The sequence below is a fragment of the Bombus vancouverensis genome, chromosome 6 (genome assembly GCF_051014615.1).
Source record: "Bombus vancouverensis nearcticus chromosome 6, iyBomVanc1_principal, whole genome shotgun sequence".
NCBI classification, from domain to species: Eukaryota; Metazoa; Arthropoda; class Insecta; order Hymenoptera; family Apidae; genus Bombus; species Bombus vancouverensis.
The window spans coordinates 15917948-15944774 of NC_134916.1; the positions used below are offsets into that span (position 1 = coordinate 15917948).

Genomic DNA, 26827 nt, shown 5'->3' on the forward strand with positions numbered 1-26827 from the left:
AGGTAATGGCTATTGAATATCATGTCTCCTTTTCTTTTATTTGTTCTTGATAGAGCAGTCGCTATATCGAAGCAGAATAATAATGTACAGTGACTCACGAAAGCTCAAACAATCATCATGGAAAAGTTTTCTGGATGTTCTTATGTTCGTTGTATAACATTTTCTGGAATTTCTTTAACTTTTTAGCGAGATACTACTATCGTAATATGTTGGCAAAGTTTGAAATGCATATAGAAGTTACAAGATATGTATCGACAAATATGTAGAGGTCGTAAAAGTATTTGGTAGACTATGAATAGCTGTTGCAAACATATAGTTAACGTTAAAGGTGTTCTTTTTAAATATATTAAAGGTTTATTAACGTAATTAATAATTGATTGCTCGGATATCTTTGCAATGTGTATGTTTGCAACAAAGATTTTGTAACTTCGGATTCTAAATTTTGATATTCGTGATAGTTGTGTCTCGTTAGTATACATTTATAGAAAATTTGGAGATGTACGATATATTCAAAGTAGATCACTTATTATAACATTTAGTAGAAGAAACAAAACTTTGCTTATGTTCCACTTCATTAATTAAAAATATGAATCTGCCTAAATGCCCGTGACGTAGTCACTACGGTATTAATGAAATTTCAAATTATTTTATATAACGCGAATTACATTCAGATACATTCTTGTGTCATTCTTCTGAGTTTAAGATATTTACTTTTATTCTACAGACGATTTTACATATGTACAATTTCCTGTGTATGGAAGTAACATTTCATTACTTTTATGGCATGAGATACTAGCAATTCCGTGACATGTTAAGCAATTTGATCATAAAGGCAATTCAAGGTAAAAGAAAAGAACTTAATCCTTCGCAGAACGAGCATTATTTCGTTTAATAAGAATTTTGATCCAATATAATTTGGCGAATATATGGTGACGAATCGAAAAGTATTTCATGGTTCTTATTTGGTGAAAGAAGGAAACTATGACGAACGAAGTGATTCATAGAGAGAATGTCTTCTGTCAGATTGAAGAGACGCTCTTTGGACAACTTCCGCCCTCAGGTTTTTAAAAGTAAAGCGCTTTGATGGTGGAAGGGAGTCGATCCAAATAAGAGATGCTTTTGTTCTCTAGAATATTCCACATTTCATCCATAAAACATAAGTTGAAGCGTAAAATGTCAGAATTGAATATTTTTTACGTTACAGGATATTTATAAGAATATGTTTATCGACCACTATCGAGTAGAATATATCGTAGAAATATAACAGAAACGTAGTTAACTACTTGCCTTATATCTGCAAGTCAGTTTCCAAACTGATCCTTTGTTCATATTTTAATTTCATTACGTAAGTAAACGGTTAATGTTCAGTTTAAAAAAAAACAAATGACTCATGACAAATGACTTCCATTAGTTTAAATTTATCGCAAGAAAATAACGTAAATAATAATAAATTTTAAGATAAATTTAAGGAACAGCTTCTATTGGGTTGGCGACTAAGTGATTGCGGATCTTGTCATTATATGGCATTACTTAGTTTCCAATCCAATACTACGTTATCACTTTCCCGTACTTTTCAATATATGTAATCGATAGATGCTGCCTCAGAACAATTTATATATTATAGTTCTATCCGACTCGAACAGAGGCAGTTTAGATTTATAAGAAAGTTTAAATCAAAATCCACTTCCAATACCTCAGACTGCGAATTATTAAATACAAATTACACATAATATTACAAAAGTAATTTATACGGCATATATTGCTATAACGGTGAACAATTAAACGCTTATTCAAATAGCTTCCAAAGAAATGATAAGGCAAGGAGTCAACGAATATATCTATATATACATATAATAAGTAGACTGCGTATATTTAATAAGTTCATGTTTTCATAAATATAATTAAGAACATGAAATCTGGGTAAAAAATTGTTTTACCTGTTAAATATTATAGAGAGTATTGTACTTTGGGTATTTTATATCAATATCGCATATCACATGCATTCTATGCACTTCTGCACCTTTAAATTTTTCATAAATGCATAAAAATCCACAGTCTGATAATGACGATTCGATATTTCTGGTTTGAAATCGTCAAAAATTTGTTCCGTCAAAAAATATAACGACTGAAAACAAAGAAAAGAAGAAAAGAGTCAATAAAGGATTGTTTGTGTGTTAAGCAGATAAACTAAGCACGATAATGTTTACAACTTATAACATTTGAAGTTTTTCGATGAACCTGGCACGGACCTGTCCTATGGTGTCAAGACAGCAATGTCCCTTCTTTCTGGTTCGGTCGTTTTCGGGTGTGCTCGGCTGGCTGGCGCGCGCTTCGTTTGGTGTACGGTGTACGGAGCCTCAGTATTTGCTGCGACTCCGTAATAGTAGGACGCGTCCTCGCGGTGTTTGGCTGGTAACCGCGTCGTAACCAAAAACGCGTACGCGAGGTGCGAGAACGCCCCAGGTAACCGTTTTTGTAACTACCCGCGTGTACCCCGGGTGAAAATTACCGACTCGTGTTACACATTTCCTCTGTCTGATCGGTGTGTACTGCCGTACACTGGACATCAATTAAGAGAGAGGAGAAAGAGGGAGTGAAAAGGGCTACACGCAGGGACTGCAGAGAAAGGAAAGACGGAAGGATTATATATTCGAACAACATGGCCACTGCGATCGACGACCGGCAGGAGTTGCTGGAGCAATTTCAAGCGGTGAGTCCTTTTGCCTTTGTCCTTTTTACTCATCATCGAATTTCGAACAATCGACTCGTAAGGCATCCGTTACTATGGTTTTCGCGTTGATGTTGCACGTATTACAACGTATACCCTGGCTCCTTATCGATCGCCGGTTTTATCAGCATGCTTTCGTGGAAACCCACCCTCGTAGGGACTACGTCGGGTGTCGCCGCCCTGTACTCGGTTTATCCGTTTTTTACGCCAAGCCTACGCGAAATTTCAAACGTACATATCGCGTTGACAATCGTCTCTATTTACAAATACATGTGTGGTAACAGAGAATGATTAGTTTGGTCGAAATTTCGTAATACGTCTACTGCCGGGCAAATTTTGTATTTCTTGCACACAGCGCCGGTGTGGTGTCGCTTGTTTCTATTATGTAAATAGCATCTCTTTGTAAAGAAATTAGAAATTGTTTAATCTTTCCGTAGGTACAATTCAAACTTTTGTAAATAGCAAAACTTTCACTACAAGACATATAATATAGAAGTAGAATATATTATATTTATTTTAGTGAAATCGATATATTTTTTTTGTGCATTATTTCTTAGAAATAGGGTTGTGAGTACCATGATTCTCATTCCTATATTAAATATATTATTTTAAGTTAATATTTCATAATATTCAATCTTTTCCTTCTTACCATTGTTTATGTATGGTAGCTGCAAAAATGAAAGTATATTTTCACATTGTACATACGCGTGACTAATTGGCGAGAAAAACAATTCCCACCGTCCATAAAAGCATTCAGCACTTTATGAAAGAATTTAATATTTTACATTAGAGTATTAAAAACTTTATGAATGTATAGTACGTATTATAATTGCCATAAATGCTATATTACAATATGTTATATACAATAATGATAATCCATCAGGCAATCAATGTACTGTAGCATCTTACCAACTGTTTTTCTAGTAAGCCATACAAGCATCTATGAATCAGTGCAACATTATGCGGTTGTATTGTAACGAGGATATGAATCATGTGTAATTCGTTTAGAAAAATGACGCATGTACGTTCTGCGGGCACATTGTGTCGGTCTGAGCTGCATCGAACGTCAATAATTTTTCAAATCGATCGAGCGCGTAATTACGTTCGATATCGAGTATCGTAACCCGGTCACTTTTCACTTATACTCTTCCGTACACAAGTCCACGCACGTGTAACATGTAACCACTCTCTCCGCTTATTACTATACGTATACGTAACGTATTTTGCGCTGCGTGCTGTCATGCTTGTTAAATAGTCCGGATGAAGAAGTCCATTAACTGTAACATTCGTTATAAGTCACGCATTATCTATTGTTTTCGCTGTTCGCCTTACCGACATTTGCTTTATTTACATTCTGTCTTATGCCGATACGACAAGCACCATATATTAACTGTACGAAATTTATTATCTTCCCGTGTTATTTACATGCTATATAAATGGAGGGTTCACGCAAAATCGACCCTTGCATATATTTTTATACTTTTTCAGGGGGAAAAATGTTCAAGTAATTTAAGCATTTTTAATGTTTATCGAACAGTTCTTAATGTTTTTAAACAAAATATTCAGTGTATTATATAACATCATAAGTAGATCATGAAATTGTAATCTTCTGGATTAAGGTGTTTTTGGAGCAAAAAATTAAAAATAAATTAAATTAACATAGGGACCAGTTTATCCTAACGTGGATTAATGATTCTTTATAGTATAGCAAAAACGAACATATTGAAAAGGATATTGAATAGTATCAATTACCCTTTTTCTTAACTAAGGTTATGTTGTCATGTAAGAAAGTAATGAGTTTGATAACAATATACTAATAGGGATTTAATAACAATTATACTAATAGGGATATAAAAATAGTTGTATTTATTTAATAAGAACTATTTTGGTAAAAATCAGTTTTAATAGGAGGTTATTTTTATCAAACAATAAGTCAGGATATAGATCGATTTTAATATCGATTCCACCATGTCGCAAATCTCGCTCGTAACAACCATTAGAAAGTTGTCACATCCTATTCTGGTTATTTCATCCATGTACCATGAAGATATCGTATTTATCGATATAGTATTTACCTGATAAATTTAAGACTTAATAATCAGTATGTATCTGAATTTAGTAACAATAATAATTTGATTATTGAATCTTGTTAATTTACCAATAGAAAAACAAATGATTATATCGAGTACAATACAGCTTGATACGAAGAATACCAGAAAGCTGAAGTACCAAAGAATGTGACAAAAGTCGCTTTGTATGTAAACCTTACAGTTTTAAGAGGATTTGCTTTCGATGTAACTTTCCTAACGGAACCGATCGTTCGATCTTTAATTTCCCCTGATAAATGTCTCTAAAATTCCTCGATACCGTTATGCCCATACTCGGAGAAGAGTTTCAGCTCTTGAACACTCGTGTCGCTGCACTCTAATGTACAAAAGGAAGACACGTGACCGTGATCGCACGTGCTCGTCCTTCAAATACCTACGCTTGTTCCAATTATATATCGCTATTACCGTTGGGATCGTTTCTTCGCGGATATACATGGTGCATCAAGATGTATGCACACCATTCACAGTTTTTCGATCGGTTTCGATGGGCTACAGCATCTCGTAACCAAGTCGTTATTCCTTGTTCTTACAAGTTAACTTTTCACGGTTGATTTTAACCGAGCATGTATGTCTCGTTTCGTGAAACCTTTTACTCTTGCTCGCGTGTCTGTGGCTGAGGATTAATTGAATTTGCTCTTCTATACGAGTTTACAGTCTTTTAATATAGAGCCCTTTAACCCTTTATAACTGGAATTTTGCTTACAGGAATAGTAATTGTAATTTTGAGTTGGAAATTGAGAATGAACGAATACAACGTTATCTTGTAATGAATATAACAGTGAAATACAATAATATAATGTTATACAAATTATTATTTGAATTATGAAATTTTCCAGTATTTGTTAGCTAGTATACAAATTAAAACTTAAAAACATGCATCTATTGCATATTATCGAAATATATAGTCGCTAATACGCGAGTTGTTATTAAACTATTATCGGTTAATTTTCATTTACGCATAATAGAGGATTCATTGTACTCTACTTCTTTCTCTATCGTGGTAAAACGAGTTACGAGTAAAACGAGTAATTACAGAGAAACAGAAGACGAGCTTCCCATATTTGTTTCTATCTATCACTAATCCGAATATACGTACTCGTCGTGTTTTTTATTTCAAGCGTAACCTATCGTCACCGTTTTATCGATCGAATCTGCAATTCATGAGTCACGGTTCTGGCCACCGTTTGGGTCGGATTTCTCCTGCATTTATTCGTTTCTGAGTATGGGAGGTAGGCAGCTAGTGTGGCGTTTAAACCAGCAGGATACAATTATAACCGTTGATGCGGATGGTGCTTAGAAACGAGATGAGAATCCCCTCGGAAACAATGACCTTGCTCAAGTACAAGGGAGATGGCGAAATTGCTCCCTTCCGCCGGCATTGTCGAGAAAGTCTTCAATTATCTTATTGATCGCGTTACCGGTGCGAGAACACAACCCCTTCCGCGACATCCTGCCCGTTGCAACGTTGCGAAAACGCACGTACGAATGTGTATGTATACGTGGAAGAGCACCGAGGGGACCACCCTTGACGTCACGCTCAGCGTGGGCCTAACCGCGCCACGTTTAAATTTTCAATCGCCATGTCTCGCGATTTTATACAGCTGGATAGATTTTAAAGTCGTAAAGTGATAAAAGAGGAAAATTTGAAATATCGGAGTAATATGGATACATGGGAATCACAAGATAAACGGTTGAAACGATAATCGAGATATTTCTTGATGAAATTATTCGTTAAGTTAATTATATGTAGAAAATAATATTATAATAAGATAATATAAGATAGGAATAAAAGTTTATAGGAAGTGGAAAATTTGACGAACGCGTGTGTCGAAGTAATATCGAACGACGTTTAGAATAGAATAATCGAAGTATTGCAATGATCGTGGAATTTGAATATAGTTGGGACTCGTTTAAATTATAGAGAGTGCGTCCTGAAAAGAAAGTACAGCCGATCGTTAAGTGTTATCCTTCTGTTGATATCGTTGATATTAATTATATATCGATGTCAATCACATTAATTAAGATTATACATGTACATATCTCAAGATGAAGTATCGTAACTTATATTTACCTCCGACTACTATAATCATTTACGACTCAAACGATATCGTTTATGGGTTACGATCATTCGACCTCTTGGAGTTCTTTGAACTCATAAAACAGACTTTTCACGATCGAGGTACTCGAACTAAAAAAGAAGCTTCGTCTTATCAATCAGATTGACCCGAGGCAATTTGATATTCGCCGGGGTAATAGGGTTGTTTGAGTTATTCAAGCAGATCGAATTCTTGGACGGCAATTTCCGACGGTCAAGGTGCTCCAAGTATCGCAGTGCTTAACTCAGTTTCAGCTCGGGTTTAACTCGGTTCGTCTGGTTGGAGGACGCGGGACAGATCTAATAGACCTTCCCTCCGCTTCCTGCGCTGTCTCGGATTTACGTTCCGGTAGCGAAAGTCGTTAGTGGAAGTAATCGAGGTGGGATTCGTATTTGCACTTGGCCGAGAGTGCTCGAAAGGGAGTCGTAGGAGTCCTCGTCACTTTAGACTCTAGAGAGTCCTAAAGCGATTATAGAGCACGGTGAAACATCTCCTCGTACTTCTCGCCTTTTTCCTCCTTTTTTTTCCTTGTAATTGAATATCTTGTGGAAGAATTACGTAGAATACGTGGAATAATTTGGAATATTAATGGAAATAGGTCGTGTCTTAGTGCGTTTCGTTGGTAGTGGATGACAAATCGAATAAAGTGTATGTTAATTATTTATCGCCTATATATGTAGACACGTAATCACTTCATTAATTCTTTATTCTAGACCTCTCGCTTCTGAGAGGAGGATTTTATTTGATTATTATTACGCCGATATTACGAACCCACGATTCAATAGGTTACAGACTGCCGATGTTTATAGAACGCGTAAAATTATACGAATTATCCAAAGTAGAGTATTCGTACAATAGAGTGCGTAGGAGTAAAGTAGAGCGCGTACAATATATTTGAGGGATGAAACGAATCTCCGTTTAAATTCTATTTCTTTATTTGTATTCATAAAAGTGTGAATTCGCACAATCATCCACAGTCTAGTTACGGATATATACAATCAATAATTCTGCAGATGTTACGTAACTTCGTCCTTTTAATCTACGTTAGTGAAAACGAAGAAACAAACGTTCGGTTTTCCTCGTCGCTAAAAGAGAAGAGAAAATTTGCGCATTTACGATTTGACGACATAGGAAAGCCCAAAGTCTTTATCGACTGAAAAAATAATGGATATTCAGAGAGACAAAAGGGGCACTATAACGAAAGAAAATTTGTCGTGGCAAGGAAAAAATTCGCATTGGTCGGTGCGTAATAGGCGGAATTCCAGACACAGATCAGATAACGACATCCGGAGGGACGATTTCGAATTCTCGAAAGCGTCGATTCGACCGTGCCGAGTCCGCTTCGAAAACTCTGGTTACTCTGGTTACTCTGGTTCATGCTGCATCGGCTTTAATGCCTGGCATAGCAGGCTTTTTTAGCGCATCTAAATCACCCCTCGAGTATGTAAATATGCAGTACGTGATGGTGGCCGTGTGTCGGTGTGGATTACGGTCGCTTCGTTGCACAAGGGGTTGAGAGTCACCCCGTCAGAAACAATGTCGTGAAGAGTGTTCCTGTGAAAAGGGTGGCGATGTAGCTAGACCCGGATATATCTTTTTCCGCTTTTTCTTCTCGCCTCTGGCGAGTTTCCAATTAAAATATCCCGGAAATCTTCTGGTCGTATTAAGAATCTTGTCTTTCGACTAATAGAACCAGAAGTTGGTTGCATGGTATTTTTGGAAGATAGGTTACTGGGCTTTGTACCGTTTTTTTAAAGATTATCTTTATGGAAGAATCTGCTGCATAGTTTTTACTTACTGAGAGAACAGCAATAGATTTTCATTCATCGCTGCGCTATTTCATACTATTGAATGAAAGTTTGAGTCAGTCGACGAAATACTTCTAATCGAAGCTTGATACGTCAAAATTCATATGTTCGATTATTCTCGAGTTTAATAGAATAGAAATAAGCGATCGTTATATATTTAAAAACATATATTTTTCGCTTTTTTTCTTCCTGCGAATTTCTTTTTTTTTATTATGTTTTTAAGGCACACATACCTTCGGATATCAGCAAATCGAAGCTAGATTACAATTTAAAAAGTAACTCTAACTAGCTTATAGTAATATACAAATTTTAAGAACTCGATAGTTTAATCTTGGGAAGTACTAAATATACTACAATATATAATATACTTTTCAATGATTTTTTAATTAACGTATCTTCCAAAAACCCTCGAATTAACCATCGAATATTATTCGTATCTCCAGCGTGTATTCTTTAGAAAAGAAAACGCCCGGAGAAAAGAATCAAAGCTTGAAACAATTAAAGTCATATGGTAAAATAGAGAGTACTAGAAACACGATCACGGTACGGTCGAACTAATTCTTCCGGTTGCGTTGGTAAAATGGCTTGCTGTAAATAAAGGAGCACGTGCTCGCAACCCCCTGAAGCGTCCTTACAGCGCGTAGGCACGTGTCGTTCTTTTCTTATCCAGACCATCGTGCTGTTGGTCCTTTCCAGCAAAGCGAAAATAGACTATCGACGTTGCACTCCTGAGAATTAAATGCCTACGTTTACGCGGACCCAGTTTACCATTCTCAGTTCGCAGCAGGGAATGAAAACACGCCTCCCCGAAACGATCGGAGAATGCATTTACGGCTGGTTTAGGGCGTAACTTAAGTTTCATGGAAGTAAAGGAACGTTATATATATTTAGCTTGAATATTTTAAAAGCCTTTATAAAGTAATTCTTAACAATGCGTTTATCGTTGATAAAATATTCGTTGTACGTTTACCTGTGCCGTGTGCCAACAAATAAATGATTTTCGTACAGAAATTAATTTTATGTTATGAAATTTTGCACGAGTGCTTTGCGCGAATTATTATTCAAGCTTTTTCAAAAATTTCGTGGCTTTTTCATTTTTATTTAAATGTTCTCTTATTGTATTCTTTTATTTATTTATCCGATTAATTTTAATCTACGTTGCGCTTTTACGTTGATATAATACAAACATACGATATATGATAATAAAATAAAATTTCTGTATCGCAAAAGCTGTACAGAAATTATTATGTGAGTATTTTGAAGAATATCTATCGTACTATTTATCGTACTTATCGAGTATTTTAAAAGATTTCAGTGATATCGTATTCAAGAGTACGCACGTCCGTGTATAATTTATAATTTGTATTTATATTAAGTTATTTGAAGTATAATTTATGGTAGAAGCATGCGCCTTGAATTTCAAAGATGCTCAATGAACGCTTCAAGTAATTGAATACCATTTAAATGGGTGATAGCAAACAACAGTGAAATTAGTTGAGTTCATCGATGTTCGTAATAGGCTCGTTTAAATAAAACCGAACGCGTTCAGATAAAACTGAACTCGTTCAGAGCAATTTCACAGAAGGTGCTCGGGATTTGTTATTATATTTCATGCATCGGGTGTTTCTCAGGTAACCGTGAGATCGCGGCTTCGGACCAAAACTATTTCACACCTGTGCGAGCATGAAATTAATGCAGCAATGCGTTATAATGTTCACGAAGGAGGTGTTGCAGGTTGTATCAGGTATACGTTATCAAGCTTGTGCCTGTGGATCGACCGAAACCATTCGTTTTTCGAGTTAAAGTAACCCATAAATAACTTACATTATCTGTTTGCTATTTACGCATTTCAACGATGCTTGCTTCTCTCTTTCTCGTTGTCTTCCAAAAATATTAATCAAACTAAGCTAACGTTGTATCTTGCTCGTTCAATTTAAATATTTCACTTATCGCCGTACCACATGCTACAGTTACATTCCCGACGATCCTCGGTCTCTTCTTCTTCGAAAATTTTTAATTAAATCGAATAATTTTGTATCTTATTCGTTTAATTAAATCGAATAACTTTGTATCTTATTCATTGAATTTGGTTTCTCACTTATCGTCGTACGAGATGTTATTTATTGGTTTTAAGCTTCAACGATGCTTGATCTCATTTTCCCTTCGACAAAGTTAAGTAAATCGAATGATCTTTTTTCTCATTCAGTTCGATATGTAATTTATCTTAGCGCGAGATGTGACAATTACATTGGTTCCGAGTCAAGGATATCGTTCGAATGTCACGGAGATTAGAAGTTTGTTTAAAATGTGTCTGGCGAATATTGCTCAAGATAGAACGTTCGTCGAGCCTCGACGATGTCGTAATATCGCGGCGAACAATTCATTGTCAGTTCGTTGTACGCCGAATTTCTTCCTCTTTTCTCTCGTTTTCTCTGTGGTGCGGCGTGGTGTAACCGTATGGGACGCGGTTCGAGTAAAAGCTCGTTCGTAGGCCAACAATGCGTTCTATTCGAATTGTTGCTCAACGAGTCTCTGTTGTAATGTCGTGCCGTGATTATTATGCAACTACTCGCCGCTGGAATAGTAAATGGACTACGATCGGTCGCTTAAAATATAAAGTCGCTATGGAACGTCGTGTTCCTAGGTGGAGCGCTGTGTTTTATGCTATTCCCCAGACGTTATTCTCGATTCATTGATTTTTCCTATGTGAAAAGACGAACGAAACAGCGGGGCAGCCAGCTACGCTCGTTAAGGCCCACAACCGAAGACGACGCGTCGCGAGTTCGAATCCTCGGCCTGCAAAATATATTTGCAAAAGGATGGAAAAGCCAAAATCTCTCTTAAAAGTAAAAGTATAAAAGTAAGACGAACGAAACAATAGCATCGGAACGGAAAATTCTTCGTCCATGATCCTTCCTCGTATAAAAGCGAAAGAAAGCATGACGATATTGAATTCGAAAATTCTTCATCTATGGGTCTTCCTTATACGAAAAGCAAATCGAATGGAAAAATCAATCGAGGAACAACGATGAATTAAACAACAGATTCTTATCATTCGTATGAGTCACCGGTTGCTCGTATGTTCCAAATTTCGTCTGACAATCGCACTTCCTCGATGATACATTATCAGAACGAAAACATGCATTTTGGTTGAAACTCTTCGGGAATATCGCGTTCTCGGTCGTTGCATCATAAAACGAATGTACTTTCGAAGGTAACGCGATCACGCAGAATTTTAGAACACTTTCAATTTGATAGCAGCTGCGACGAGTTTGATTGATCATCTGTCGTTTGTTATATTTACCGTCTGTCGTATTTCGATCCACGCTAATTAGTCTCTGCATTAAAATGAATAGTGTTATGCAATAACGTGTTCAAATGTTGCCTCACTATTTAATTTGTGTTTCATTTATTTTCCACTGATTGTAAATTGTAATATTGAAACGTAATATATAACGTACGTTCTGTTACTGCGATTTTGTATTATTATTTGCGGTAGAAATTGCGTCACGATTGAAATTCTACCCTGTGTGAATATATGTAGTTTCAATATTAACATTCGGTAATAATTGCAATGTTATTTGTACGAGCAATTATCATTTCGATTTTAATCCGATATCGAGTAATAATGAAACATTTAATTCCATTTTCGTTTTAGTTTATCGATTTGTAAAATAAAATTTTCCAAATTCTAAACGAGATGAAATTTCATCCTACGATGACATTAATGTTATCTCCTCTCACGATAATTTTGTAGTGGTCAAATTCATCAACGTCCTATGGACCTGTTAGGATTAAAAATTCTCGTAATTTATAAACTTTGCTTACTTTCCCATTCGTGTAATTTGCCTTTATTTTTATTTTCTTTCTATTTGCTTTTATCGAATAATATTCTCTTCTTTGTTTCGACGCGATTTCCATCCTACTTTCGTCATGTTTTTCAACGCTCTGCGAGTTGAGAACCAGCGTATTTTTACTTTCTTGCGCACAAGAGGAGAACCGGAAGTCGAACGAGTGTTGAACCTCGGGTGAAAAGTTCGACAGTGAATCACTCATAGCGTTCGTAATGGATGCTAAATGGTATGATAATTGCCAGCCTTGAAATCTCCATATAAATGGAGCATGTGAAAGAATATGCTGAACCATTCGGTCGATAATCAACATCACGATGTACACATAATTAATTTATCGTGTTTCGTGCCAAAAGACCGTTAAGCGTCCGATGACCATCTGCAACTTTTTAATCAGAAGCGACTTCCGTTTTTCTAATTACCAATTCCTATGAATATCGTTTCACGGTTTATTATCGAAATGAGTAATAAATGCTCCTGCAAGTATCTAATCAGAAGCAGAAGATAACGAGGATATATTGAAAAACGGTAATGTCTTCATATGCATAGAGGCAAAAGTGAAATAAAGCTAATTTTATGCACAGAATATTGGTATTCGTCGAATATTCATCGTGCGATCAGCAACGATACGATTTAATCGTCGTGATCTATCGAGTGAACGCATGTCGCGTGGATACGAGTTTCGGGGAACAGTTTGATGATTCTCGAATATGTATTCGTTGTTAGTAGACAGTTTTAATAGAAAATCTTCTGCATATCTGTTGTAAAGTTCCTATTCTTTCCAAATTATTCTATTATTTCTCTTATTCTACTCGTTGCATAATCGTCTTTGAAGACTTAAATCGTTGTTCTTGGATGAACGATAGAACTACGAGAGAAGCGAAAATCATTAATTCGTAATTTTCCATACAAACTGTATAAATTCGAAGCACTAAAGTACATCACGTTATATATTTCTGAGCAAATGTTCCATTTTTGTTTCCTCGACGCGAGTCTTGTATTTCAGTAACCGGTAGTTCTAGCGTTAATAATAACAACCGCTTTTCGAAGCCTATCTATCGTTCTCTCTGTGCTTTAACCATCGAATAACACGTACCTTAAGGTCCAGCGAGATTTCCACTTTATTCGTTCGTACTTTGATCATTTAGCAACATGTAAAGCTCGTTTGTTCGAGCTTGTTTCTTGCTTAATGCACGTTGTACCTTGTAAAACTTAATGCCCTGCTATTTGTGCTCGTCCCGTCGGAGGAAAGAAAAGACGAGAGATTTCTCTCGTTTTGCATCCAGCGTAATTTCGTGGTGCACAATGTTTCTGCTGTTTCTGCGTGCAGCGCTGGAAAAATACGCTCATAACTTGCATCAGGAATTTCTCGTCTATGAATGTGCTCTTTATAAAGATAAAATATGGTGGTTTACGAAGCTTCAGCAGAGGTGAATCGGCCTGCTGATTTTTCATGTGAGTCGTATTCCCCTCGAACGTTTGAATTTGATCGATTCGTCTTTTTCCTTGAACAACTCGGGCGATCGTATTTTTATAGTGAGCTTCTGTTTGTATAAGGAAATGTTTCGTATCGATTTGCCTTTTTTCGTTGAATAAGTCAGTTGGTCATATTTTTTTGCGATAGAATTTTATTTATACGTAGAATCGTCTGAATATCGTTTCCATTGTTGGGACGCGATCGATGAAAATTGGAGGTTTGAAGTTGGATGGTCGTCGCTGCAGTTCTATAGATAAGCTAAAACGATTGCGAATATTCGATGGTATCCATTGGCGATAGATATCGGGGATGGAGGATAATAAAAAGCGCATGCTGTCGATATTAGCTGTTGGTTTTTAGGTTATTCGAGATATCGTTTAGCTGGCTGACGATGAGTCGTGGTAGGACAACAATGACGCGTCTACGAATAATAAGCAAAGATGAATAATAAGCAGCGGAGATAATCGTACGAAGAACAGCTCATTTCCTCGAAACACTGTCAGATTATTTGAGAGTTAAAGTAATTAACGATTCCTCTTCGTTTATTTTCTCGTTCCTTAACCATCTGTTATCCTAGTCGATCATTGAAGATTCTAATTGAATCGAGCGCTGCGAAATTCCTCTGGTAGTTTCAATCTGAAAGACTCTATTCTACGAATTTTACATTAAACGAAAACTAAGTAACAAACGAGGGGGAATTTTTAATCATTTTATTTAACGCAAAATTTGTAGGATAAAATTCTGCGAATTTGCTCTATTAAAAGTTTCGAAGCGTTTTAGTTCAGATAGAACATATCGAGTGTAAAATCATTTTTTGAAATTTATTTTACTAGAAATTTAAGAACAACTGGTACAATTAAGATATTCGGTAGATCTCGTTCGATTTACTTGTTCGAATATTTTGGTCCACCGACTGTATAGGTTTTACAGCTGGTATATGAAAACATGGTCGAGTGTTGTTAATTCCACTCATAGTAGAGAGTATCAAAGTGCTGTTTCCTGGTTCTTTTTTCTCACATAAATACACAGGCGTACGTTTGTAGGGTGTCGTGTGCATGTACACGCGTCCTGTGCCAGTTCGGTTCCCACGCTTAGCTCCTTATTACGCCTGTATTTCTAATTAATTCCTTTTCTAACGAGATTCCAGACTTGCAAGTGCTGCGATAAAGCGTCGATGAAACGAACTTCCTTCAACGAATCGATACTTTATATTTACTCGATTTTTATAAATAAATTGCATCTCAATTATAAAGATAGCATGAAAAATCAATCGAATTAACGTTGCAATGAAGATTAACGACAGCTTATAGAAGTATGTAAATCGTCGTAGATAGAAATATCTGGTCAGTTCGATGAAGTATGTCCAATCTTATAAGAAGATAGATAAGAAGAAGGAAAAGATCGACTTAAATATACAGGGTGGTTGGTAACTGGTGGTACAAGCGGAAAGGGGGTGATTCTAGGCGAAAAAAGAAGTCGAAAATATAGAATAAAAATTTTTCGTTCGAGGCTTTGTTTTCGAGAAAATCGACTTTGAATTTTCGCTCGGTACGCGTGCACGGATCTCACTGTAGATCGTTGTCTCGATGGAAAAATTAAAAAAAAAATAAAAAAAATTTTTATTCTATATTTTCGACCTCTTTTTTCGAATAGAGTCACCCCCTTTCCGCTTTTACCACCAGTTACCAACCACCCTGCATACATTGTACGCGTGTAGCGTTTGAATACTGGGAATACACGTAGTTTTGCACGATGGCTTAGGAGAATACCAAATGCTACTATTCACAGGAAATGAGCGACGGGTGATTCATGTGAAGCGGTCGATGAAAGCGTTTTTGGCGTTTGGGAACGAGAGGAAGAAGTCATATGTGTATACGAGGAACATTTGGCGGTGTATTTACGGTGGAGAAAATTTGACAATTCGGTGATTAGAGATTTGACAATTTTTATGGTCGGGAGTATACTTGAAAATTCGAATGTAGACGATTGGAACGTTCGGAAATTTGATGATTGCTGGAATATTTAAAAATTTCAGATTTTGACCATTGGAATGTTGAAAAGAAAAGAAAGAAAAAGTACGACGTCGTTTTTGATCAGTAATTTCAAGTAATTTTCCATTTCTTTCTTATGTTTTCATGCTAAAAAAATTAGCAATTGGAATGTTTGAAAATCGGAGATTGGAACATCAAGACAATTTGGAAATATGGCTGTTGGAATATTTAAGGATTTGGAACTATTGGAGTTTGGACTATTGGAGAATATTTAAGAATTTCGAATTCTGGCCATTGGAATACTTGACGATTCAAAAATTTAATTTCCGAAATATTTGAAAATTCGTCGATCAAACGAATTCCAAAATTCGCCCTCTTTTCGCACGACGATACGCAATTCATTTTCTCTATAAAATGCAAAACTGTCGGCGCGAATATTCTTTACGTACGCCATTTCTCTAGCACGAAAGTGCACCTTGTACACGTTCGATCGGGTGAGCGGATATTCCCATCCTGCAGCGTTTACAAGGACCTTCAAGATCAACAAAGATTTCCTGCCACACTAGCTTCGAGTTTTCGCAGACTTTCCCGTATACGTAAACGAAGTTACGGTAAAGAGAAACAGAGTTCGTCGACATTTTTGGAACACAATTTCATCGCTTCGCTTGTTCAAGCTTCCTAAACAATCCACGTTTCAAACAATCTTCTGGAAAATATGAACTGAATCATCGACGAACCATACACTTTCTCAACAACAACATACTTCACCATACGCAATAACAAAATTCTTTAAACCTCTAAAAACAGAATTTTTAACACATTCGTTTCTACCGTTGAATATGTTGAGAAACAATGTACTAATGAAAAACATAAATCACATTTTCTATCTTTTATAGGTGGACAATTTTAATTTTTTTTTTATTTTTAAATTAAATATATGTTTTCGTCATCCCTTTGAATACCTACAAATATTAATAGCGTTAGTTATAGGGAATAATATTATTTACGTTAAATTAACAAAAGTACTAGACTAACGTTATTCGTGTGAATTATTCATCGACAGAAAATTCTGGATTTACTATCTACTTATTACCTATTTATCACTTATTTATAATAATTCCTTCTCCGAATATTTCGTATTAAAATGTTTCTTCTCAGTCAGCACAGACGAAACATACAAAAATTAAACCTATCTATTTTTTCTGTATCTACTTTGAATATTAATTCTTCGATACGTCTCTGATGAAAAAAATATGCAACTTCCGAGGAAGGAAAAATACGTCGTATCTCGATAGCGATGAATGTCTTAACTCTCGGGCAGCTGTATTTTGATAGCAAGTGATTTTTTGCGTCTTAAAATATTCTCAAAATCTCCGGAACACTCTTCCAAGTTACTAGAATCCCATCCAATAACTTTTACCGCTATATCTTACTTCGTTTACTACTAACTTTTTGAGCAAAGTAAAATTTCACCAAAAATATGAAAGAATAGGAAAGAAATGGAAAATTACTTGAAATTACTGATCAAAAACGACATCGTATACGGACGAAGGGTTAAATTCGTAACGATCTTATTTTCGGTGAAACTTTCCAACTTTTCGACGTGTCCGAAACGTATCCAGAATTCTTCGGCATTTCGAATCCTCTTCTGCCTAGCGATAACCCAACCATTAAACCAACCATTCGCAAGAGAAAAAGAGTCGTTCGGCTCGATAAGCTTCCGAGTACTCGCCCTTAATGCGCCTTATGGATAAATAAGGTATCTCGAAATTGATGAGTCACGGGGCGGATGTATCTTCTTACAGGGTAGCTGTTGGTCCCTTGGATTAATAAGTTTGGTCGAGTTACCGATCCGTGAGAATGACAGTATCGTGTGCGTGGGTGTGTATGCGAGAAAGAGAGCGAGAGAGAGAGAGAGACTACCGTACCGGTGCATACGTTTCAATCTGTCAACCGGTGCGGTGGTTTTGCGTTTCGCCCCGTAGCTTTGCTAATCGAAACACGACTCCCGAAGGTCGATCGTAATAGAAACGTTAGCACGACGATCGGCGAGGACGATCGGTAACCGGACTCGTCGTGATTAAGCCGTGCTAATGAGTCCGCGTAAAACGAAGTCATGCCCACCTCTAGCCTCTTAATTGCTCGCTAAAGACGTTTGCGTTTGCGTCTATAACGATTCTTAGTGTCGAGGTAAATGTCTCGTTAGTTGCCTTTTTTGCATAATTTTCGTCAATAAAGTATCATATGATTTTTACGTTTCGAGTTCGTTATCCGGATACTTTAGCCTCGATATATTCGATGTAAAGCGAATGACGATGGTTAATTGGACGTTAAAGATGCAGAAGGCGAAACGACGATGGCTAATTGAATATCAGAGACGACGAGATTAATAAGATCGTACGATTACGTTCAAAGATGCTTATCATTTTCTCGTCACGACCCATTCTGCAAGTGGAATTACATATTCCGTTTTAAGAATGATATTTATCAATTATATTCTTTTACGTCAAGAATATTTTCAAGGTTTGCGTAAGAATAAAAGACGCACAAACACGCTTTCGTAACTATCATCGATCTCACGGCACTCGAGACGCCAGTCGTTCGAGTTTGTCCTTAGCTAGCCAGACTTTTTCGAATTCCAAAGCGAAGGAGGCCGCGTGTATTCTCGAAACAGTCAGGTTCTCGCGTTCTCGTGGGACGAAAATATCCTCCGTTGAAAATATCCGGAATGCCCGTAAAACCGTTAATCCTCTCACACTGGTCTCGTACGGTTCTCAATGTAAATTCCACCGAGTGTCGGAGCATTTGCCTCTAATTAATACGAGACTCGTCGAACAATGGGGCAAGAAGATCAGACTTTCTGCATTCCCTTGGCGGGTCGCGTTCAGAAGAAACCGGCGAATGGATAGATAACCGAGACGGTCTATATCCTGGGAACTTCCTCGGTGTTGCGCGGACCGCTCGTCATCCGGTGGTTTTACCATTTCCTCGTGATAATTATCGATGTTGGCAATGTCGAAAGAGGAAATATGGCTTCTGCGTGATTTCGAATTCCTTCGATGGAAACTTCTCGTTCCTCCACTCACCACCGCCTCGTCCTTTTCATTCGCCTTGCTGCTCCGCTGTTTTATTTATTTATCTGGTTTATCGACGCGCGATTTCTCCATGCATTTACCAAACAGTCTCTCATGCGGTGTATTTCAAGGTTTAATAGTCGAACATTCTCGAGATATTCTAAATACAATGGGCATAGTCGAGCAAAAGGTGCGATAGCGATAAGGATAGGTCGTTTAAAATTTTGCTAAAAAGTTAACAATAAAAATACAAGATAGAAAGAGGCTAACGCTTTGGTCTTCGATATCGTCTACAATTTCACGATGAAACTTTTATGCGTGGATGACTCGGAAGAAGAAAGATACACCAGAGAGGAATTAGATTCGTTGATCGAGGCGAAACAAAATGAAAATCAGCTTGAAGAATATATTTTGAAAGTTTTACTCGCTGTTATACCCTGCTGAGTCATCCTCTATAAATATAACGTTATTCTTTTTTAATTTTCAATATTGTCGTTAACTTTCGCAAATAGCAATACTATGTTTATACCATATTATGCAGATAAAACGCGGATCGTGTGTCATCGTATTAAGAAAGCTCGAGACCTTGTCAGCTGAGTCAACAGTGTACAGAGCCGCGCAGATGCGATGTTCTAGCTTTTATACAAAACAATCTCGCGACTATACTTGGAAAGGGATTAAAGCGCAGTTGGCAATCGAAACTGTATAACTGTAACGGCCACGCCGTATAGTGTGTCTACGTGTGGCGTATAAAGACCAGTGGATGACCACAGGAAACAAGATCCATCGAGAGAGTCGTTTCAGTGTCTGCATCTCGTTGACTACTTTCGGATCACCGTATCTGCGTAACTCTGTACCCCTTTTTGCAGCTCCAGGCTATTGTGGCGAATGTTGATAAATTCTTTCGCCGTGCATCCGCTACTGTCATCGCGCCTTCACTTGTACTACTTTTATCGCTCTAGAATTTCTACGAATTTCCTTCGATAAGTTTTGACAAATCGAACGTTGTTTTATCGGTGTATGTAACAAGTATGACGATATATAATATCGTTCGATGCAAAGCCACAAAAGGCAATAGCGTGTTTCGTTTGTAAGCTCGCGTGTTATATCGGGTCGATGGAAAAATTGATACGTTGGTCCTTGATCGTGTCAAGATAAATAATTTCAAACGAGTTACGCGTCATCGTTCGGAACAAACTCAGGTCGCTGTACGTTTTCACGGCTACGAAATTATTTAAGCGATAAGAATGTAAGAATCGATGTATGCAGCGTTGTTTTCAATCGAATATTGCATAGAGGCTTGACGATAGTCTGATCGTAACAGCAATAAAATTTCGAAATATTTCGTGCAACGTACACAGTATATTCGTAAAAAGTTTCTGTAAGCGTTCGAACACTTTCACGAGTCACTACATGCGATTAGTTCTTCCTTTCTTATTTTTTCTTTGTCGTAACTAATTTTTGTCAAAAGTTATTTTATCGTTGGAACGAGGCATGTGACTGGCCGGAAACCGAAGATAGCATTAAAAATAGAATTGAATTATACGGAACAAGGAACGTTATCTGAGATATTCTTCGGTGTAAGCAATATGAATGGCGTGGAGATGATCGCGCTTCTTTCGAACTTATTCACGATGCATTGACTCGCTTGTTTTAATTCGCGGGATCGATCGCAATCGAGGGTTGCGCTCTGATTTTCTTCGTCTCCGACTTCTTGTCCGCCCTGCGCAAGAAAGTGGGCCACTTTCGTTTCGTTAAGTTCGCGTAGATCGTTTCTGACGATTTCCGGTATATTTGTGCACCGGGCGAATCTTACAAAGGGAGAGTTTCTAGGGTAACGTTAAAGAAGAAGATGAAATTGAATATTAAATATGGTACGATGAATTATAATTACATATAATATCGAATATTGACTAGTATCGTTAAGTTATAGCGATTAGAGTGGTTTACATTAAATTTCAGTTATTATAATAACGATAATTATTTATATAAGATGTTAGTTTACGCTACTTTTCAATTAGATTTTCACAACAAATTTCCTGCTCGCGAAAAAGAGAAAGTTACTTAATTTTAGAAGATTGAATTTTAATTCCTGTTCCTACCTCTTATGCCATAGATATCATTTATTAACTCTTAAATGTAATCTTCAATTAACTACGGTAAAATGGAAATACGTTAATTCTGTTTCATAACTGGTTTCTTAACAAGTTTTAAATCTAAACCTATACATAAATTGTAATTATAGTGCTCAAGATAATCGAAGATTACCGAGGTAGAAATTCGAAGAAATTGTAGTATTTTATAACTTTTTCGTCTCCAATTTATACACATGGCGCGCTTCTATATCAATTATTATAATTTTCGGTACATCGACAGAACGATAACTTAACATTGGGCTCGCACTACTTTTACATATTAATTCACCGCTTGATCCTTGATGGGTTAATAAATATGTTGTCGAGTGACAGAGATAATGGGGTAGTTTGTAGGAAAGATGTTTATGGAAAGACTAACGGGGTGAAGGTTATGGTAGTTTAGATACACCGTCGGTGAGTAAGTCGGAGTTGTTAGGAACTCAGAGGAGGAAACTCTAAGTATGTCGATGAATAACACTTTTGGAAAGCAGCTAGTTCGAAGAAATTCTTCTTCAACCGACGATCATTGTTCCATGCAATTAGCATTTATGATTTCTACTATCCTCGGAACGAGAACTGCTGATTAATTATACGCACGCTGTGAATGAATGCTCGTGTGCGAGTTTAACAACAGAGAAATAATTAGACCTTATATTATAAATAATACGAAGCGTAAAGAGTACTGTAATGCAAGCTATATAGGGTGGTTGGTAACTGGTGGTACAAGCGGAAAGGGGGTGATTCTAGGCGAAAAAAGAAGTCGAAAATATAGAATAAAAATTTTTCGTCTGAGGCTTTGTTTTCGAGAAAATCGACTTCGAATCTTCGCTCGGTACACGTGCGGTACGTTATAACGAATCTCACTGTAGATCGTTGTCTCGATGGAAAAATTAAAAAAAAAATAAAAAAAGAAATTTTTTATTCTATATTTTCGCCTTCTTTTTTCGCGCAGAATCACCCCCTTTCCGCTTGTACCACCAGTTACCAACCACCCTGTATATTATATTTGGCCCGATCATCACACTACGGGTTATACCCGTAATATTTACGTTTGGTACGATCATCGTACTACTGGCTATGCCCGTAGTTGTAGGTTAAGGGGTTAATGAGGCGAAACCATTAATTAAAGACTAATATTTCGTTAATGCAACGTTCGATTTGTGGTTTTCTAGAACGCGGACATTTATCAAACTTTATACTTTTATGATACGATGAAGACGACGAATAGAGTTAAAGATATAGCTCGCTAACAATTATTAATGATCGAAATTGCAGTTCAATTAATTACGTACGTGAATATTATATTTTCGTTATACTTTATATACAGGGTGGTTGGTAACTGGTGGTACAAGCGGAAAGGGGGTGATTCTGCGCGAAAAAGGAAGTCGAAAATATAGAATAAAAAATTTCTTTTTTTATTTTTTTTTAATTTTTCCACCGAGACAACGATCTACAGTGAGATTCGTTATAACGTACCGTACGCGTACCGAGCGAAAATTCAAAGTCGATTTTCTCGAAAACAAAGCCTCAGACGAAAAATTTTTATTCTATATTTTCGACTTCTTTTTTCGCCTAGAATCACCCCCTGTCCGCTTGTACCACCAGTTACCAACCACCCTGTATAATAGCTTGTTTACGTTTTCGGATCAAAATTCTTTACGGGGTTAAACCAGCAAGTTCAATTTTAACGTGCAGTATTTACTTTCCAAACTGCATTTTCAACGTCCTATTCCTCACGCGTTCGTCTTTGGCTCGTTAGAACTCAGATCAAGTATCGGTGCTTCCACCGACATCTTTCATCGCTTATGGACGTTTCCTTGGCAGTCGAGGTTTTTAGTCAGAGGGAAACTTTCCAGCCTCGCCAGCGCGACCGCGATGTCGCAAGCGGAAAGCGCTTCTGAATCGAGCAGCGTTAAATTACCTACCTGCAACGCGACAGGTTCACAAAACCTCGACGAAACTATTATCCGATGTCACCGGAGTCGTTTGCGCAAAATGTCGCTATGCCACGTTAATTGGCCCCGTGCAATTAACTCTGTGGCTGGAAGAGGCGTAGATGCACGTTTTAGTACGTTCGGATCAGCGTGACATGTTTCTTGTTAAACTGACACGAGCTTAGATATATTGTTGCATAAAATGAGAAAATTAACTCGTTGTATTGTTACGCAATTTTGAAATACAAAAGACCTATGTGTCAGAGTAGCGTGAGTACAAGTGTAGCGACTAACATCGATATATCGTATAGTACTCGGATAATAAACGCAAGTGAATGATATTTATGTTCTACTAACGATCGTTTATGGCAAACGATAATCGTTATTTCTCTCTTCTGAGAAAAAACAGAACTAGAACGAGCGGCAAGTTGTTTTTACAAGCAAAGAAGAACTCGATTATAGCAGGTTAATCCTAATCTCCACCGTGGTGATTAATTCGCGAATTTTGTATCGCGTACAATTGGTGGCTTTGGAACAGGTTGTCTAGAGTTGAGATTTCGAAAGCTCGAAGTTACGCGAACGAAGCAAAGAATTTTTAGAGATACCGCAATTCCCACGTCTTGGTATAATTTCTATAATCTAAAATCTAGAATCTGAGATCTATGATAATTTCAATCTTCGTAAAAGTTGCGCGCGCGAAATTACATGTGCGAAATTAAAATGAAAAACGCACAATCTCTCCATCGAGGCAAACAATGGAGGTTTAAAAAGGTCGAAACAACGTGCCCCAGATTCGAGTAAACAGGCAAAAACGCGATGTATACCGAAATTAAATCGGTGGAGCGCGATTGTCACGCGCGCGCACAAAGTGGTGAATGGAACTCTCTCTCGTGGGACAGAGAAACACGACTTGGGTTTATGTTTAGAGGCGTATGCACGTATAAGGAGGTCCTGCGAGCGCATCGAGCAATGAAATAAAATCAGAGGTGATCGTACTTGGAAGAATGCGAGCTTGACTCACCGTCACCGATCTCGCTCGCTCGACTCGTAAGTTGAGAATTTGTTGGATCACATGTGGTCACGTATATACCATCGGATTCCTTTTTACAAACTCTATATTACAATATAAGCAAATGGAATATTTTGTCGAATAATTCATTTGTTGGTCGTAGGAAGTTGATTCATTGGATTGAACGCAATCGTTATATGATTGAAGGAATGATAGTTTGCGATTATTGAAGTTATCGTTTGGTCAATCTTCACAGTGTAGCAGAACGTGATTTGTAGCCATTAGTCATGGATGGAACGTCTTATTGATTGGTTAGTCTCAATTTGTTCACTGTTTCGTAAGATTCCTAATCGAATTACTCATATTTTTCTGACTCATTTTGTGTTTCGTTATGTAGGTACAATATTATCTTGAATATGTTTTCCAAGATGTTTCAACCTGTCTTCTGTCATTCAAATACATATGCTTTTGAAGATGTTCAAACACGTGTCTTGTTATTTAAATATGTCTTTCAATGTATTTCTCTTTCCCATTCGAACGTGTGTTTGAATCCTACGTTTCGAGTAAACGCGGTCGTGAAATTATTTCACGTAAAATATCATATATATTCGTGTTGAAAAATATCCGGGCACCTGGTTATTTTTGATAAGTCGCGTTTTAACTTTAATTGTTTGATATAAATTAGCGTATCGGTATGCAACGATAAAACTGGCATTCGTAATCGACAAATTCTTACAGAATTATTTCGTTACTCGACAGACTCTTCAGAGTTTTTAATTTTCCAATTAAATGACAGTTAACAAAAATCGTCTAAACCGATAGGAAAACTTTCGACGCAGTAGTATACAGCAAATAATAAAATATACTACCGCTGTGTTTTTTAATAGGTAATTTAGATTTATCGACCGGTGATTCCACAAGAATTTCTCTCTCGAACGAGTAATTCATCATTAATTTATACACTCTGATAAAACTGACATACCGTTGCCATAAATCGATCAGTGTCTCTATACTTACAAGCGGAAGTGCACGAGTCGTATTAACAACAATAAATAACCCGAAGCTTATCCAATACGTTATAGAGCTGCACCTTTCACAAACCTCGACTTTCAACTCAATTCGTACCGCGATATACACTCTCGTTCCGTAGTACAACCCCAAAGCACTGGAATTAGCTAATAGCCCAATTCTCGGCGACTTACTGGATAGTGTTTGCACTTTAGAGAGCAAGACCAACGAGCCAACGTAAATTGAACGTTACAACGTTTTGTCCCATTTTCCGTGCAAGCAGAAACTAGTTCCAACGACTCGCTAGTAGTCGTAACTATAGGGTTCAAGGCGTTCTACTTTCGAATTGTATTTATTACATCTCGAGCGTGCAACCAAAATTGGAGCACGAGCCGCGTGCGTAGTGTATATCTCTTACAAGGGAAACAGCCAATCGGTCGATTTTATGAACCTTTAGTTTGCACTTGCGTTTCTTATTTATGTTTATTTTACGTTTGTACATGTACTTGTGAGTTTTAATGTACTTTTGCAAGGTTATACGAGATTGTGACTATAGTATGTATTGTTGACTAGAGTTATTTAAATATTTGGTAATTTATTAGAGAGTTATTAGAGTGTTGTTCGTGTAGAATAGTATCAAAGCGGTTCGCTAAAATTCAAATTCTTTACGAAAGTTAACGGACGAACGTGTGCAACGTCTTAGGCGTTATCCATATTTTTCAAAGCTACATTTTTATAATTTGTAAAGCGTTAAAGCCTCGGGTAGATTGGCGCGTAGTCTTTCAAAGTTACGGGGACAAACTTTACCTTTTGATATATCCACTAAAAGAAGCAAGAAAGTTCTTAATTCTCGATTAACGTGTCCAAGAGAAATTGAAATTGAACGTATGTTTTAAGAAGGTATTGTTAAAGGGCATAAAAGGCTTTGTAAATCCGAAAGTTACGCCTTCTTAGGTTACGTCGAAGATCCTTTGTCTTTGAACTCTCTTATACACCCTGTAGAGAAAACCTACCTGGGTCGTGCAGCGGTCAATTAGCAAAGGGGCACGGAAATGGACGCGGTAGGAGTGGCGATTATGGTTGGTCGGTTAACGAGACAAGAAAAGCCGTAATATTATATAAATGTATAATTCAATAATATGTTCCAGAAAAACGTGGACAAAAATGTAGAATTGAAGATACGCGCGCACTGTAGAAAATCATTATCATTAGTTTGCGGCTATTACAAAGTGCGTTGTTTTTATGTGTATTAAATGCTCGTAACGCCTTTTCCGACGAATCTCCGATGAATCGAAACATACGGAAGCTGGATCAGCGAAAATAGTTGGCATTCCTCGCGTACATCCGCCACGCGATTCGGTGCTCGCTGATTAATTATACCGGTAATTGATCGGCATCGTTAACCTTGATCGCGCTAGATTTCACTTTCGCCTACGTTGGAAACCGAATCACGCACGAATCGAATGGCGTGTGACACGACCGGTGGAGGCAAAAGTCTCGACGTATAGAGAACGACTACGAGGACAATCGTGTAACGATTAATCGATGGCTACCGTCTCAAGACGCTGCAACAACTCATAATAAATGCAGAATATCCAATAGACTAAC

At 37.2% G+C, this 26827-nt stretch overlaps 1 protein-coding gene and 1 long non-coding RNA gene across 2 annotated transcripts in view; one reads left to right on the top strand and one right to left on the bottom strand.

The window, feature by feature from the left end:
- Nucleotides 1-583: 583 nt before the first annotated feature.
- Nucleotides 584-25395, bottom strand: LOC143302859 (uncharacterized). Its single transcript, XR_013058684.1, has 4 exons — nucleotides 25229-25395; nucleotides 2250-4005; nucleotides 1938-2125; nucleotides 584-1126 (listed from the first exon to the last, which is right to left on the bottom strand). It is a non-coding gene; the product is annotated as an uncharacterized LOC143302859 (long non-coding RNA).
- The window catches only part of Fim (plastin-2 fimbrin), a 46713-nt gene continuing 22461 nt past the window's right edge, over nucleotides 2576-26827 (top strand). Inside the window, exon 1 of the mRNA XM_033336016.2 lies at nucleotides 2576-2710. Coding sequence (XP_033191907.1) covers nucleotides 2660-2710 — 51 coding nt within the window. The 5' untranslated portion in view covers nucleotides 2576-2659. The remainder of the gene's footprint in view (nucleotides 2711-26827) is intronic.